This window comes from Aythya ferina (assembly GCF_964211825.1).
Source record: "Aythya ferina genome assembly, chromosome: 3".
Classification (NCBI taxonomy): Eukaryota; Metazoa; Chordata; class Aves; order Anseriformes; family Anatidae; genus Aythya; species Aythya ferina.
Window position 1 is genome coordinate 118,756,876 of NC_140298.1, and position 15,760 is coordinate 118,772,635.

General features: G+C 52.0%; 1 protein-coding gene across 2 annotated transcripts in view; it reads right to left on the reverse strand.

Moving 5' to 3' along the window:
• Nucleotides 1-15,760, reverse strand: part of OTOF (otoferlin) — a 62,129-nt gene that overhangs the window by 16,451 nt on the left and 29,918 nt on the right. For both annotated transcript variants that reach the window (XM_084512937.1, XM_084512936.1), the window contains exons 6-21: nt 13,542-13,615; nt 12,539-12,665; nt 12,237-12,291; nt 10,919-11,050; nt 10,495-10,557; nt 9,798-9,882; nt 8,564-8,723; nt 7,492-7,678; nt 6,737-6,923; nt 6,276-6,499; nt 5,319-5,427; nt 4,777-4,960; nt 2,964-3,084; nt 2,527-2,627; nt 2,003-2,093; nt 1,408-1,524 (exon numbers count right to left, since the gene is read on the reverse strand). In XM_084512937.1, coding sequence (XP_084369063.1) covers nt 1,408-1,524; nt 2,003-2,093; nt 2,527-2,627; nt 2,964-3,084; nt 4,777-4,960; nt 5,319-5,427; nt 6,276-6,499; nt 6,737-6,923; nt 7,492-7,678; nt 8,564-8,723; nt 9,798-9,882; nt 10,495-10,557; nt 10,919-11,050; nt 12,237-12,291; nt 12,539-12,665; nt 13,542-13,615 — 2,017 coding nt within the window. The remainder of the gene's footprint in view (nt 1-1,407; nt 1,525-2,002; nt 2,094-2,526; nt 2,628-2,963; nt 3,085-4,776; nt 4,961-5,318; nt 5,428-6,275; nt 6,500-6,736; nt 6,924-7,491; nt 7,679-8,563; nt 8,724-9,797; nt 9,883-10,494; nt 10,558-10,918; nt 11,051-12,236; nt 12,292-12,538; nt 12,666-13,541; nt 13,616-15,760) is intronic.

The following is a 15,760-nucleotide window of genomic DNA, read 5'->3' on the forward strand; positions in this document are numbered from 1 at the left end:
AGCCTCCCACTGCAGAATCTTTTCTGCTTAAGCAAAGCAGCTGAGAGCCAGTCTCAGCAGGGTGAAGCCTAGCAGGAAAGAAACTGGGGTTTACATTTGTTCTAATTGAAATTATTATTATTATAGTTAAAATTATTTTATATTAATATGAAGAAAAAGAAGAAGAAGAAGGAGAAGAAGAAGGAGGAGGAGGAGAAGAAGGAGAAGAAGGAGGAGGAGAAGAAGAAGAAGAAGAAGGAGAAGGAGAAGGAGAAGGAGAAGGAGAAGGAGAAGGAGAAGAAGAAGAACAAGAAGAAGAAGAAGAAGAAGAAGAAGAAGAAGAAGAAGAAGAAGAAGAAGAAGAAGAACAAGAAGAAGAAGAAGAAGAAGAAGAAGAAGAAGAAGAAGAAGAACAAGAACAAGAACAAGAACAAGAACAAGAACAAGAACAAGAACAAGAACAAGAACAAGAACAAGAACAAGAACAAGAACAAGAACAAGAACAAGAACAAGAAAGAATGATGTTGGGATAGAAGACTAAAGATTTTTCCTCCCTCCTCACTCAGTGGCCGTGGGGGCTGTAGGGCAGGGGCCATGCCTCCGTTCCCTGCTCTGGATGTTTCCCACCATGCCCTACAGTCTGTTTTATGTTCTGTAGTGGAGAGTCTGAGCCAAGGCAGCCCTTACTGCAGCAAGGAATATGTAGTTGAGCCTGGGAGCTTGACATGGGAAGCGAGAACAAGGAGGTGCAACGACTACAGCTTCCACAAGGGCCAGGAACCCCCACTGGCTACACCCCATGGATCCCATCTGATCCTGAAAATATCAGAGGAATGGTAATTTTCTGAAGGAAATAAAAAAGACTGTGCTGATGAAGCATCTCTTTGGAAGCACTGTGAGGAACTGGCATGTAATGGTGGATTATCTCTTACCCATGAGCCGGAGTGAGGCAAGAGCATGCTGCTGTGATAAAAATGAGAAGGTTTGAGTCCTGCAGGAGGACAGGGCTGTATCCCACAGCCCTCTGAAGAGCCATGTGCTTTATCAGCTCCCTTCCTAGCCAGAAAAGTCCCCCTGGTGATGATTTTGGTGCTGTGTGGACACGTGCCCCCTCCTGATGCATGGGGACCTGCACGGCCTCGCCATGGCTGGAGGCTGGGGGCACCACCTTCAGCTCATCCTCAAGAGGGCCCAGCTCTGTGGCCAGCTAAGAAGGGCTCTTAAATTCCTTCTAGCTCCAACCAGACAAGCCTGGGAGGCTTGGGGCAGTGTAGAGACGTGGCGAGGCTCCTTGGGCTGTGCACCGAGGCCCTCTCCCCCCTCAGGCCTCCATGAGGCCTGGCTGCTGCCTCGTGGTGCCGTCCTTGTCCCCATGGTGCCATCCCTGTCCCTGTGGTGCCGTCCCTGTCCCTGTGGCAGGGCTCTCACCTCGTCTGCCAGGAAGCGGAGCTTCTGCAGGAAGTTCTGCACCAGCTTCAGCTTGTCCTTCATGGTGTTCTTCTTCACCTGCGACCGCAGGGTTGTGGCTTGCTGGCCCATGTTCTCCTGCGGTTAAAGGAGAGCCCAGATCAGAACAAGGGGCGTGTAGGTTTTCATGGGGTAAATTCCTGGCTTGGTGGGATGCAGCTGGATACAGAAGCTGGTGGCCCGTGCTGAGCCAGCTGGATAAGCCCCTGCTCTTTCTTTTTCTCTTTTGGTTGTCTTTTTGCTTGCTTAACTCCCTTGCAAGCAGCTGGGCTACCAGCCCCAAATATTTAGGATTTCTCTACTGCTGGAGCAGCTGCACTTTGCAGGGTTCCCCAAAATCCTTTCCAGTGTCCTCAGCTGTTTGTGAACCTGTGGGACACCTGGGACCTTTGCAAGACCCAAGTGCTCTTGGGTTCCTCTGTTCAGAAACAACCCCCAGCCCTCCGTGCACAGAGAAACCAGCACACCCAGGACCCAAACACCCCATTGCACTGCCAAGTTCCTGCCCCGTTCCCAAAAATTCCTCATTTCCCCTGCCTGGCTGCATCACACTCACCAGCTCCCGCATGCAGGACTTGAGCCTCTCCCGGTCCAGCCTCGTGCGGGAGGAGTGGTGCTGGTCCTTGTCAGCCAGCGTCACAAAACGCCTATGAAAAGGGTCAGCAGCATGAATTTTATGGGATCCTGATGGCTCAAGCAGCGGGGCTGCCTCTCTGCCACCAGGAGGTCACCTCACTGGGGAGAAATGCCCTCAATTTTTTTGCCCAAGCCGCAAGGCATCCAAAGAAGTGGAAGAAAAAGGAAAGGAAGAAATCCTTTATTGTGAGGGCGCTGAGGCACTGAGCAGGCTGCCCTGTAGAGCTGTGGGTGCCCCATCCCTGGCAGTGCCCAAGGCCAGGTTGGGTGGAATTAGGGGATTATAATCCCTCTGGATTTATGGAATTCTACAATCCTATGGCTAAAATGCTCTCCCATCCTCCAGAGGATGACCAGTCAAGGTGAGGTCCCCCTCCCAGTGCCACAGCCTTGCCCGTAGCCCTGCAGAGAGCAGGGGTGTGCAGCACACCACCTTTTACTCACAGGCACCCACTGCTCAGCTCCTCCAGGACCCCTCGCAGCCGACGCTCCGGGTGCGGCTTCTCCGTCTTGATCATCTCCTGCACGTCGTTGAGCCCTTCCTCCTGCAGCACAACGGGGGAAGCCATGAGGGGGGCAGTGGGGTAGTTTTGTATGGGGGAGATGGATCTGGGTGGTGGGATTAGCTCCATCACCCCCCGATGAGAGTAGCTGGGCTAGGGCCATGTTTTCTTGGCTGTATGTGATAGGTTTTATCTTTGTGGGTCCTTTTTGGACCCCTCTAATCCACTGTCTGCTCTTGTGAGCCTCCACCTGCACTGCACTCATCTCTGGGACCTAGCACCCAGCTCTGTGGCAAGCTGCAGAGGTGCTCAGGGTGCCTGGAAGTGCCTCATGGCCAACTCAAGCCCTGGCTGCCTCCCTCCCCGGCCCTCACTGACCAGCTTGTCCGCAATCTTGTCCATGATGTTGGCGTTATACAGCCTGCGACGCTGGTCCTGCCACCAGCTCTTGATGTAGATGCAGGGCTTCTTCTCCAAGTAGGGCAGGTGGAAGTAGTTCCTGTGGGATGAGGCAGAAGAGGTGCTCAGTGCCCCAGCCAGCACCAAATTCTGTCTCCTGCCTCTCCTGTGGAGGCAGAGCTGTGATGGGGAAGGGGCTTGCAGGAGGTCAGGCTGGGAGAAAGGGGGCTGACGTGAGCTGCACCCTCGAGGACAGAGGCTCCAGCTCTCCCAGCACCCTTCCCTGCCCCAAATCCCATCCAGGTTGGCCATTACCAGGAGGGAACCCCACTCTGTCCCCAGCCAGAGCCCACCCAAACATAAATCTACTGCATAAAGCTGCTGCAGATCTTGCAGGGGTCACCCTTAGTCCCAAACCAGCCTCTGCTCATCAATGAAGCCATCGAGGGTATTTCCATCCAGAAGATGTCAGCAGAGCCCCGTGCTCCCAGAGGCTGGAGGCTCTGAGGAAGGGATCATGAGCAGCTGAGCCCAGGCTCTCCAAGGGTGTCCCCTCATCCCCTCACCATTTGGTGTTCACCTGCACAAGGAGCTGGAGCAAGGGACCCCCAGGCAGACACCTTAACTGGAGAGCAAACAGCCCCAGTTCAACGTGGCTTGTTTTGTTTCCCAACTGAGTTCAGCCAGCCAGCTATTTCTGATAAATAACATCTATTTACTGGTAACACACGGCTAAAATAATCTGCTGTAAGTACTTCTCACATGGTTACATCCAATTAACTTTCCTGAGTACAAGTCCTTTACTTGCAAACCCTGGGCTGGGGCTGAAGGCCAGCCCAGACACACTAAGACATGTGCTGATCCCACTCAGTTTGGGGTTTGCTGATCCCACTGCTTGGGGCAGAAAACACCAAGCAGAATCCCACTTGCAGCTTTCCGGATCTCGTCTGTACGTTAAGGTCATTGCTACCTGCACACTACATGGCAATTTGTAAAGGAGGCACAAAATGTTTTAATTTTACAGCTGGGGAAACTGAGGCAGGTAGAGCAGAAGCACTTTGTCTGCTGACAACCAGATGTGCACCCACAGACTTTTTTTTCCAGTATTTTATTTTATTATTATCATTTTTGCACCCTCCCCTCTCTGGGTGGCCGTGACCTTGTCTAGCTTTTAAGATCCCAAGTGACGAGAAAAACACAGCTTGTCCCAGCACAAATTGCCTTCCCTGCTGAAATCCATGCCTTATCTCTAGATGGATATTGCCTGCCTCCACGTGGTGCCTGTGACATTTTTCTGTCGTGCAGCTAAATAGAGCAAAGAGGTGAAGCCCAGACCTCTCCTCCCTGACGTGCAGTACTGGCAGTGCTCCTCAGGAATGACCTGGCTTTAGATTAGTTTCCTGAACGCATGGAATTTACGTGTACAGGAATGGACCTATTTTCTGAATGATTTTTGAATCCACTGCCTAGCCTCATCCCAGTTTACCACAGGGTTAGAGCACTGGACAGCCATGAGCGTTGGGTGTACAGCTGGCCAGGTGGGGGAGAGGTAAATTCAACCCTTGTTAGACATTAAAAAATCACAGAATCACAGAATATCAGGGATTTCAAGGGACCTTGAAAGATCATCTAGGCCACCCCAACTGCTGGAGCAGGGAATGGGGTTTTCTCCATGGGGCACCCGCGTCCCCTAGGCCTGCTAGGCCCCGTGATGGCCCCATGGACACCCAGCACATGTGGGGACACACAGAGCCCATCTCTGTCCCTTTGTGTGGCCGGGTGGGCACGTCACCTGTCTGTGACCAGCGGCTTCATGGGCTGGGATGAGGAGACGGAGACCATCTCTCCGTCCTCGCCACCTTCATCCTCGCTCGAGTTCTGCAGCAGCTCAGACTCCTCCTCATCCCCGTCCCCTCCTTCCTTCTTCCTCCGCAGGACGGGCTTGGCCGTGCCATCGATTTGGTTCCCGTAATTACCTTGAGAATAAAATGTGAAACGAAGTCACAGGACTGTAATTTATTGGGGTTAAATGGGCTTGGTGACCTGCCTCTCGTTCAGGCTGGGGAGGTTTTAGGTTTTATCTGCAGGAACCATGGGGGGACGGCAGAGTTCAGCTCTCCAAAACCTTGCCCAGAAGGCACAAATTGATGGCAGATCTCCATCCCCTGCTCTCCATCCCTGCCCCCTGGCTGCTTTACCAGGGCCCTCAATCATCCCTGCTCCATGTGCTCTGGCACGTGGTAACATGGAAAAGGGGACAGACTCTTGGCTCTGGATCCTTCATTCCCCCCTCTGAATGCTCCCCAAAACCACCCTCGCCGAAACCCAACCAACCTATCGTGACCTCAAAGTTGATGGGTTTGTCACCAATCTTCCTGTCGATCATGGTCGCTTCCAGGAAGGCTCCAAAGAGGAAGAACTCCTCCATCTTCCCAGTACAGTTCTGCAGGGAAAATCCCATGGATCGGGGTTCAGACCAGCCCGAGGGATGCCCAGTGCTGGGCAGAGGGGTGCCTGGCCCCTCTCAGCACCCCAAGGGCTCTCTGGAGGTGAGGTGCCACCACCTATGGGTTCTCAAGGACACCCTGGGGTGTCCCCCTCAGCATGACCCACTCGAGGGGTCTCCAGGCTCACTGCAGAGAGAGTTCAGTTGAAGATTTGAGCCTAACGTTTAAATGTGGTGGAGAAACTGAGATAAATGTAGTGGATAAACTGAGACCAGCCATTCCTCGTTTGTGAGGGACTGTCTAAAAGGAGACTCAGGAATATGAACCTGTTTGTTCTCCAATTGAAATTATCAAACCCTTCGCCTGGATGCTCTCTCAGAACTGGAACAGCTTTATTTCCAGGTGGCTTAATTTCCCCTGGAGGTGAGCTGAGACCACTTCATTTCTGAAATGCACCAGATGTGCACTCACCACCCTCTGAGTGAAGAATTTCCTCCTAACATCTCATCTAAATCTCCCCTCTTGTAGTTTAAAACCATTCCCCCTTGTCCTATCATTATCTGCCCAAGTAAAAAGTTGCTCTTGGCTTCTGTTTTAACCCCATCTTCAAGGATGGGAGTGAGAACACTGGAGATGACCCTCATTGTCTCTAACTCCCAGCATCTGAATGATCATAAAACCTGAAACCCTTGCAGGACTTGCTTTCATTGTGCTGGGGGATCCATAATATTTAGGGGAACAGTAAATGAAATCCTCGGATTTTGACACCAGAGGTAACTAAATGAGATAACCGAGACTCAAAACTCTCCACTGGAGACTGTAGGGTTAGGGGAGGCTTACGTACATCAGCAACTGATGTGGCCTGCTCGACCTGCACCTCGGTGGAGCTGTTGATCTCCGGGTTGCTGGTGTCCAAGATCTCCACAGCAAGGCTCATCAGAAGCCTGGCTCGGAAGGAGACGCCCTCGCCCAGGCCCTCGTTCAGCTCCTGGTGCTCGTCCATCAGGGTGTAGTTGCGAGTGGAGCCGTACATGTTCACCCACGCGGGGCCGAAGGTGGGCAGGTAGCCTGCAGCAGACCAGACGTGCACATAGGGAAGGGGGGTGTGCAAGGAGGGCACTTTCCTGGTGTGTGTGCAGTGATACGGACTTAAATATGCACATAGAATCATAGGATCATAGAAACACGAGGTTGGAAAGGACCTACAAGATCGTCTAGTGATGTGCGTGGGGAGAGAGCTTGGGCTATCGTGCTACACCTCTGCCAAAGCATTATCTCTCCATCTGCACCCTGCTTTAGCTTTACCTTTGTCTCCTTCATTAGAGATCTTCCGCAAGTCGATGAAATGGGTACCAATGGCCACGTCATTGACTTTGTCCGAGTCTCGAATCTGGACCTTTATCCGCTTGCACAAGGGGGGGAACATTTCTGTGAAGATGATCTGCTCGTTCCAGAGAGGCTCGTAGCTGCTTTTTTGCACTGATGTCTTCCCCTGCCGAGTGGGACAAGAAGGGTGTTTGACATCTCTTGGGTGGCCTGAGCTCAAAACCCATCACGACCTGAATTCCTCCTTGCTAGTGACCACCAAAACCTGCATTTTGCCATGTGGCTCCCCCCATAACAGGATCTTCTCCTCTCCTGGGGCTGCTGCTGCCACCCCATCCTAGTCTGCACAAGAGAGGGGAACGTGGTATGCAGCAAACATGGTGGTTTTGTCATGCCTCTGCATCACAGAATCACAGAATTTCTAGGTTGGAAGAGCCCTCCAAGATCACCCAGTCCAACCTCTGACCTAACACCAAGTCCTCCCCTAAACCATATCACCAAGCTCTACATCTAAACATCTTTTCAAGACCTCCAGGGATGGTGACTCCACCACTTCCCTGGGCAGCCCATCCCAATGCCTTTTGGTAAAGAAATTCTTTACCAAAAAATTTCTTTACCAACCCTTTTGGTAAAGAAGTTCTTCCTAACATCCAACCTAAACCTCCCCTGGTTTTCTTTGTGCCAGGACTGCTCCTGCTCACGTCACCCCCCGGTACCACACGCAGCTCCCTCACCTTCTGCCCCGCGAAGACCACCTGCACGTAGGGGTCCACCAGGTCCTTGTTCTCCCCAATGAGAGCCTTCTTCACGTTGGCCATGATGCTGGTGTTCATACGGGGCAGCCCCTCTGCCCGATAGATCTTGATGTAGAAACGAGCCCACTGCCTCTCCGCCGGGACCCCGTCTGGGAGGAGGAGGTTCCTGCAACGGCACAAATTGGGCTGGGCACAGCCCTTGGGTGGCCAGGTTGGGCAGGAGAGGCTAATAATAGGGGTGAGAAGCTGCCCCACTTTCTGAGCACCAGCCCCAGGAGGTGGAAAAAGGGCAATTTCTGCAGCTCTGCATTTTATTGCTGTCCTGCCTCCACCCTGTTTTGGGATGGGGAGGGATGTTTTGTAAGGAAAATCTTCGAGGAGCCCATTGAGGTGCCCTTGGGACAATCTGTGTCCCACCAAAGGGTATAAGCATTATCGTCAGTGGTGTCTAGGGGACATTTAAGCTCATTTAATTTAGATATCTAAAGCAGACCATATTAAAGGGATGTTAGAAGAGCCTTTCCTTTATCATAGTAGAAGGGGTGATCATTTTTGGGTGAGACCTGAACTCCACCAAATGCCTTTTACTGGCAGATTTTTTCCTCTTCTGGGAGAAGAAATGAGAGCCTTGGGGGATGATGTGGACAAAATAATTTCTAGAGGAATTGCTGGAGCTGCCCAAGACAAAGTGACATGAATATAACACAGAACAATGACCTGAAGCAGCTCAGGTGGTGCCTCCAGCATTTTGCTCCTAGTCTGGGTTTCTGACCATGTGGTGAGAGACTGGGAAGTGGATTTTAAAGCCTGTGGATGCACATGGAGATATTTAATCAGCCTGAAACATTTGGGGCTAGAAGTATGTTTTAAACACTCCTGGTTTTTGTTTGCTTTTTTTGTTGTTGGTTGGCTTGGTTTGGTTTTTGTTTTTTTGGGGTTTTGATTTTTGATCTGGAAATGCTTCTGTCCTCATACAACCCAAGGTAAAGAGGCACGAAAAGTGCCTTTTTCCCAAGAAAGGCTGCGTGAAGCTGGCTCTGCAAATCCTTACCCTTCGATATCGTCCTCCTCTGTCTCGTTGGCTTTGTGTGGAGTCTTGATGTTGTCACCCTTCCCTACGACGGCGATGTCGCACTTCAGGTACCCCTTCAGCCCGGCGGTGAGGTCCTCGGGGTCGGACAGGATGGCCCACTTGTGGTAGAACTGGTGCTCTGGAAGCCAGGGGACAAGACAGTCATTGTCAGAACGGAGCATAGCAGGAATTTGGGCAGAAACTCCCGAAAAATTCATTAAAAGATCTGTCTCGTGTTAAAGACAGAGAAACGATGGGATAAACTGTCTGAAGAGGGATGTAGCCTCGAAGTCATTAAGGCTTAAAGTGCCTTCTGGCTGCTGTGAGACAGATTTCATCCTCATGCAGTGATTTTGGAGCTATCTTTTCCAAAGGGATGCTGATGTGTTCAGCTCTGGCATGCTGCAAGCATGGAGCCCTCAGAGGGGCAATGATCTCCTGTGCAGAGCAGGCATTTCACAGGTCCCCTGGGTGTGTGTTTGCTTTGTCAGCCCCCCAGGCAGGGCTCAACGCGATTCCCTGATTCAGGGACTGGGCTTTTTAGGCAGAAGTGGACTGGATGAGCTTTCCAGGGACCCCTCTGCACTTCCTTTACACAACTCCCTAATCCCACCCGCGCCTGCTCTCCTTGCCCATGCTTAAGGACAGAATGCCAAAAGCGTTCACTTCTGGTTTACAGTTCTATAAAAACAGGCTTCCCTGAAGCAGATGTGCTATAAACGAGGCCCATAATCACACAGCAGATTTCAGGAGCGCTCGTTAGGCCCGTCTGCACTGAGTCACTGCGGGCTTCATCAGCAGCCAGCAACACGGCAGCAGCGCTCATCAACCTCTTTCTCTTTTTCATTGCACATTCTCCCTTTCTTGGTTTAAATGCGAGCCTTTAAGATCCTCCTAGGATCCCAGGACCTTGGGCTATTTGAATGGTCAATGCCTTGCTTGCAAAGCAACCCTGGGCTTCTGCAGAGGGTCAGCGGAGAGCTGGCACGTGCAGAGGTGCCACCTTACTCCAAGTGGCACATGCCACCTCCTTTGAAGGTGCCAAGTGCTCTTTCTTGGCTGCAGAGGGAGTACAGGTGACTGGCTTATGTCTGGGACACTAATTAAGTGAGATTGGCATCACCCAAGGGAACAGTGCATGCCTGGCTGCCTTACAAAGGCGTTTATTCAGGGGCACAGGCACGCACGGTGGTCCCACAGCGTGGCCACGTACCCGGCTGGGTGTAAACGGTTCCAACATCCATCTTGAAGGAGCCTACCAAAGTCCCGCTGCGCAGGAGGTTTTTCGAGTGAATCACCTGGAAGGCAAGGGGAAAACAAATCAGAGATTTGCCCATACCCTGGCTTTTTCCAGATGTTTAATGTCAGGCAGGAAGGGAGCTGATGCATTTTCCTTGCTCGGTGCAGGACCTTAGTCTGTACTAGGACCCTAAGTGGCAGAGCTGGCAGCTCTTGCTTAGCAGTCTTGCAAGCCTGTGTTATTTGGATTGAATAGAAACAATAAAAATAAATTCAATTTTTGCACCAAGGTGCAGTTTTCCAGCCACTATGGCAACAGGACACCAGGGCATTTACATGAAAGGTCTTTAGGATGATCAAAATCGGTGCCCTAATTAATTCCTGTTGTGGGAGAAATTGTACAGCCGGTCTGTGCATGGGATGGATGTGGGGGCTCCTAATTAGTGAGCTAAAAAAACAACAATCAGCCACAGAGGGCACAGCAGACACGGCAGTGGAGCTGTGTGGCCCCAGCAATTGAATGCCAGTGGCAGAGAGGGACCAGGGTGAGGTTCATAGGACCGAACACCTCGGCTCCTGTTAGGGACCTTACATCCATTCCCAGTGCATGAGCAAAATGGGGTCGTTTTCCTTAAAACCTGGTAAAAAGGACAATGCAATGTCTCACTCACGGACAGCTTGATGATCTTGTCGAACATGACGTCTGGGGGCACGTGGAAATCGAAGACGAAGTACTGAAAGGGAAAAGGCAGGCGTGAGGGCAGGAGAGCAGATCTTTTGGGGAAGAAAGACAGCATTATGGTGCTCAGACTGCCAGGAAAACCCCAGCTCCTGGCAGCATCTGCGGTCCGAGCAAGCAGGAGGAAGCACTGACTGCTTGGAAAAACCGAGAAGAGGTCGGCACAGATCACTTTGTACCATTTGTAAAATGCCAGAGGGCAAAGGCTCCCTTTCTTTTTCTCTGTGGTTTGAGATTTTGTCTTATCCCGACAAAAACTGACAGAAGAAAGAGACCCCGGGTGGCAAGAAATCCCATTTAATTGACTGTGTAGAAACAGGGGGGGGGCCGTGAGCATCGCTGGGGGACAGACCCACCTCGTTGTAGTAAGGGCAGTTGGTCGATTCCTTCATGGACGTGTATTTCTTTTCCTCTCCGACCTCCACGCAGACCACGGGGTCCATGTTGAGCCCCACCAGCTGCCGGGCCTCGATGATGGTGATGCTGACCTGCGGAGAGGGATTTGTGGGCTTTTCCCCCTCGAGGGCAGCATCAGATGCTGCTCCTGGACTCCCTTTTTGGTTTTGAAGCGTTTTCATCACAGTGTTGGCAGTTTTGGGGTTTCCTTCTCACACCAAAGACACCAAGCTGCTCAAACAAGCCCGAGAGCTGCGAGGCGGTGAGAGCAGGAGACCCAGGGCATCCCTGATCCTTCAACCCCAGAGCATGGAGCATGGGTTTGCTTCCCACAAAACATAAATGACAGGGGATTTGGGGAGGAGAGGCTTGGTTGGTGACACCCCAGCTGGCCTAAGGTGCTTCTCCTAGAAAATACAGAGGGTGCAGTGCTCCTGCAAGGCAGCTGAGAAAGGGTAACAGAGACCCCTGAGGTGGAGGGCAAGGCACCGTCCTGCAATCCTCTCCTGGCAGTGCTGAAATAACCAGAACTTGTGTCCCTTCTGTCTGTTGGCTGCATTTCCTTCCTCCTCTTTATGTTCTGGTTGCACTGCTCCTGAACTGAGCAAACTCACTGCCCGAAAGCCTCGCTGTTCGGTCTAGGTTCATTATGAGTCTAATTAAACCTCCTCCACATACATACTGCTCTAACTGCTTCTCCTCTTTGGTCTCGTCTGGGATGCACAAGCGGATCTGGCAATGCTCTGCAATAAATCTCTCACAAAAATTGTTCTTTGCATCCTTCCGAGGTGTCCCCAGGAAGGTGTTGCTGTGCCAAGAGGCCAGGACATAAAGCGAAATTGCTGCCGACTCGGCACGCCTCGGTGAAAATGAGGAGAGAAACCAACTTATGAGTCACGCCGGCTCCAACTGGTGAAAAAAATGGGAGCAATATGGCTCATATGAGCCTTGGGAAGCCAAATGTGTGGTTCTTCTAGGGCCTTGGAGGTGGGCTGCTGCTATTATGGGTTAATCTGGGCTTTCTGGGCTGATAGGATGATTGGGTTCAGGATGGGGAGCCACACCAGCAAGTGGCTTAATGCAGAGCGCGTCCTCCTGGTCCCCGAGCCATCCCACGAGCCAAGGGGGACCTGCTGGGGTGAGGAGCTCCTGCTCCTCAGGCAGTGACTCTGCTGACATTTGTGGTCTGAGGAGTTTCAAATAAAAGCTCTCGGTCTGCTTCTTCCTCTCCTAAAAGCCTCCTGTTGAGCATCCTCCCCTCCGAGAGCCGTCGCCTACCTGGTAATCCATCGGCCTCCCAGCACTCGGCTCCATTTTGATGTCGGGCTTGGACCTTTTTGGGGGGGGAGCAGAGGGAACCGTCAGTCAGTGGACTTGCTGCCGGATGGGACAGAGCATGGGCAGCCCTAAAATCTTCAGGGAAAACCCTTCAACGTGAGGAACACAACCCCCGGGGCTGCAAGCCACCGCGGCACATTTTGTGGGACATTTCCAACAATGCACGGGATGACGTGATTTTTCCTTTACCCCCCTGTGCCAGCGTGCCCCCACTGCTTGCACAAGCTCACGTTGGCCCTCACCTTTTATTCGAGACATTGGTGGTTACGGCTGTGACGGAGGCCAAGGAGATGGTGTCCGGGTCCAGCCCCCCCCCGAGCCTCATGGCTTTTCGGTCCAGGTCTTCTGCCTCCAGAACAGCGGGTTCATCTGCACAGGCACACGGAGACAAAGGAATGCCTCTCGTTGTTTCCACTCGGTGAATAATTAAAGGTGCAGAAAAAGGTAACCAATACGTCCTATCGACCTCCCCCCGATAACACAGAGAACAACGGGCGCCGGCTCGGCTCACAGGCAGCCCGGTCCGAGAAGGATTAAAAAAGGAGGTTTGCCTCACGTGGCATTTTATTCCACCCGGGGAACGTGCTGTGTACGGCTTTGTGAGGGCAGCAAGCTTTGGAAAAAACGAGAAATGAGAAACGGCTTGGACTGCAAGGGGTAAAATAACACTGGAGCAACACTGCTCCTAGGGTGCAGGTTTCCAGCCTCTTTACCAGCCTAGGCAGGCCCCCAGCTCGCTCCAGGAGCAAGGAAAATGGTTTTAAAATAAAGAATTAGATGAGGTATTTGGAGGAAATTCATCGATTAGGGGGTGGTGAGGCACTGCAACAGGTTGCCCTGGGGGTGCTCCAGCCCTGGCAGTGCCCAAGGGCCATGGCAGGGGATTGCAATGGGGTGGGGGGCTTTAGGGTCCCTTCCTCCTTCCCCACAAGAAGGCACTGCCCCGACTCTTTGCCATTGAAACCCAATCTTCGATCTGGATGGAAACAGCAACGAATTTCCGACCGCTGCCCCCCGTGTGTCTCCAGAAAGGCGTCTGGTTTCAGGCAGCCCCGCGGCGGCTGAGCCCATCCAATTCCCCATGGAGATCTCTTCTTTCTGCACCAAGCACTCCCTGTTCCTGAGTTATGGACGGGCTGTGCCCAATGTGAGCCCCTCGTGGGGTCTCTCAGGAGCTTTTCTGGGGTGTGGGAGATGCTGGAAAAGCAGCACAGCAGCGGGGAACACTCCCCTCCCGGCACCTACCTTGCTTCCGATGGTCATCCTTTGTGGGACGCGCCTTGCCAAGCTTCATGGCTGAAAAAACTCCTTTCCCAGCTCTGAAAGGGAAAAAATAAAAATATAAATAAATAAATTTGAGTCCTGTGTTTTCAGTGCAGTTGTCCTGGATTTGGGTGTGAGAACAGTAGGAGCTTTCCACAGGTCAAAGCAAGAGAGGAATCTCAGCCGAAAGAGCAGACACGGACAGCTGCAAACAAGGGCCAGGACACCAAAGTCCCCATAAATGCACTGCCTCTGAGTTTCGGGCCTCGTATTTTCTCAGGAATGCCCCAAACTGGGATAAAACATGAGGCTGGAGCACAACAGCAGCACCAGCAAACCCTTCCTCCTGTCCCATGGCCCCGCTCTCTGCTTGCCCCTGCTGCTCCCTTCCTCTCCTGACCCCCGTGCGATTGCTCCCTAGGGCAATTACCTAAAAAATAAATAAATAGTTCACTAAAAATCACCAATTCTAGCCACCTTGGTGTGAAAAATCAGTAATGTCTTTGGCTAGGTGTGCTGCAAAGCTGTGCAGGTGCCCCTCGCTTGCAGGGGACCAGGGGAGGGGACCCCAATTGCTCTCTGGGCTGGGGTCAGATTCACTTGGGAGGGTTTGGGCTGGATGGGAAAAGGTTTGCAAATTGCCTGCTGGTTGCTTTCCAAAAATGTTAATCCCTTTAAGCCAAGTGTCAGAAGGAAAACTCCCCCTGGCTCCAAATGCTGCGGTGGGATGCAACCACAAGCGCTTCGGGCACCCAGACCCTGTTTTACTTCCCCATTTTAACAGAGGCATCTCGGGAGTCTGAGAGAAAATATTTGGCTGCTGGAGCTGAAAATTCACCTTGTTGTTAGCCTCCATTTACACCTCGTCCAGTTCAGAAGGAAACGAGACAAAATTCAAATGTTTTCTTTTAAATGGATGCATCCCGGGGTGTTTTCTCAGCTCACCCCATTTTAATGAATTTAATTCATTAAATTTACCATTTAAATGAATTTAAACCATTTAAATGACCATTTAAATGAATTTAATTTCTAGTCCCTGGCTTGCTCTGCTACAGCAGCAAATGCTCTGAGCTGCGTACAGCACGGCACTGCAGGGTGACCAAAAATGCCCTCAAAATGCAGCGCTCAGCACAGGACAGGATTATCACAACACCGGACTGCTCTGAAATACAGATGGAACCAAAGGTCAGAGATTGCTGAAGGCAACAATGGATTTGCAGGCATTTCCATGAGGATTTTTCACTCTTATTTGGGCGCAAGTCCGTGCTGCTGGTTGCAAAGAGTTGGGAGCTGCAGACTTGCACCCGGCTGGAGGTAATGCGGATTTTTAGCCTCAAGAAGCAGCTGAAAATCCCCCAAAGCAGCCACAGCAGCTGCAGGAGTGAAACCAGCAGAAGCAGGATCAGACGGCGCGATAACTCCTTTCTAAATTAAAGAGCAAATTGCCGGAGGGGTGCTTGGGCTTTAGCTGGGATGAAGCAGTGCTTGAGGTCTCCGGGCACTCTCTGGTGGCTGTGACTTGCCCGCAGGACCCCCAGACAGGGGCAGGCTGGAGGATGGGTGAGGAGTGGGATCTGTGTTCCCAGAGCTGTTTTGGGGGCAGCAGCACTGTTAAACCCTCTGAAAACACCCTTATTATGAGAAAAAAACAGCAGCTCAGGCTGTAAAACTCTGCTTTGAGGCTGCTCCCCCCTGCCAGGTTTCCTTCCAGCCCCTTGGCAAGCTGCACACCTCCAGTGCTGGTTCTGTTCCCTTCTTCTCCAGGAATTTCTTAAAAAAATGGGGAAAAAAAATCCCACCAGTCCCTGAGCTGTCGTGCAGGCAATTTGCTTGCGGATGGCTGGTGATAAAATCGCTGTATCTGTCCGGGGAATTTAATTCCAGAATCGTGGAATGGTTTGGGCTGGCAGGGAGCTTAAAGGTCCTGGGCTGGCTTGGGGCCATGTGGGACAAGACACGTGGCTGTGGCACTAGGGGACATGATTTAGGGATGGGACTGGGTCAGGTTGGTGGCCCTGGAGGTGCTCAAGGCCAGGTGGGAAGGGATTTTGGGCAGCCTGGTGTGGTGGGAGGTGTCCCTGCCCATGGCAGGGGGGTGGAACTGGGTGGTCTTTAGGGTTCCTTCCAACCCAAACCATTCCAGGATCCCATGAAAATGCCCCAGAAATGGGAAATAGATATCCTGAGAGCTTCTAGCCCAC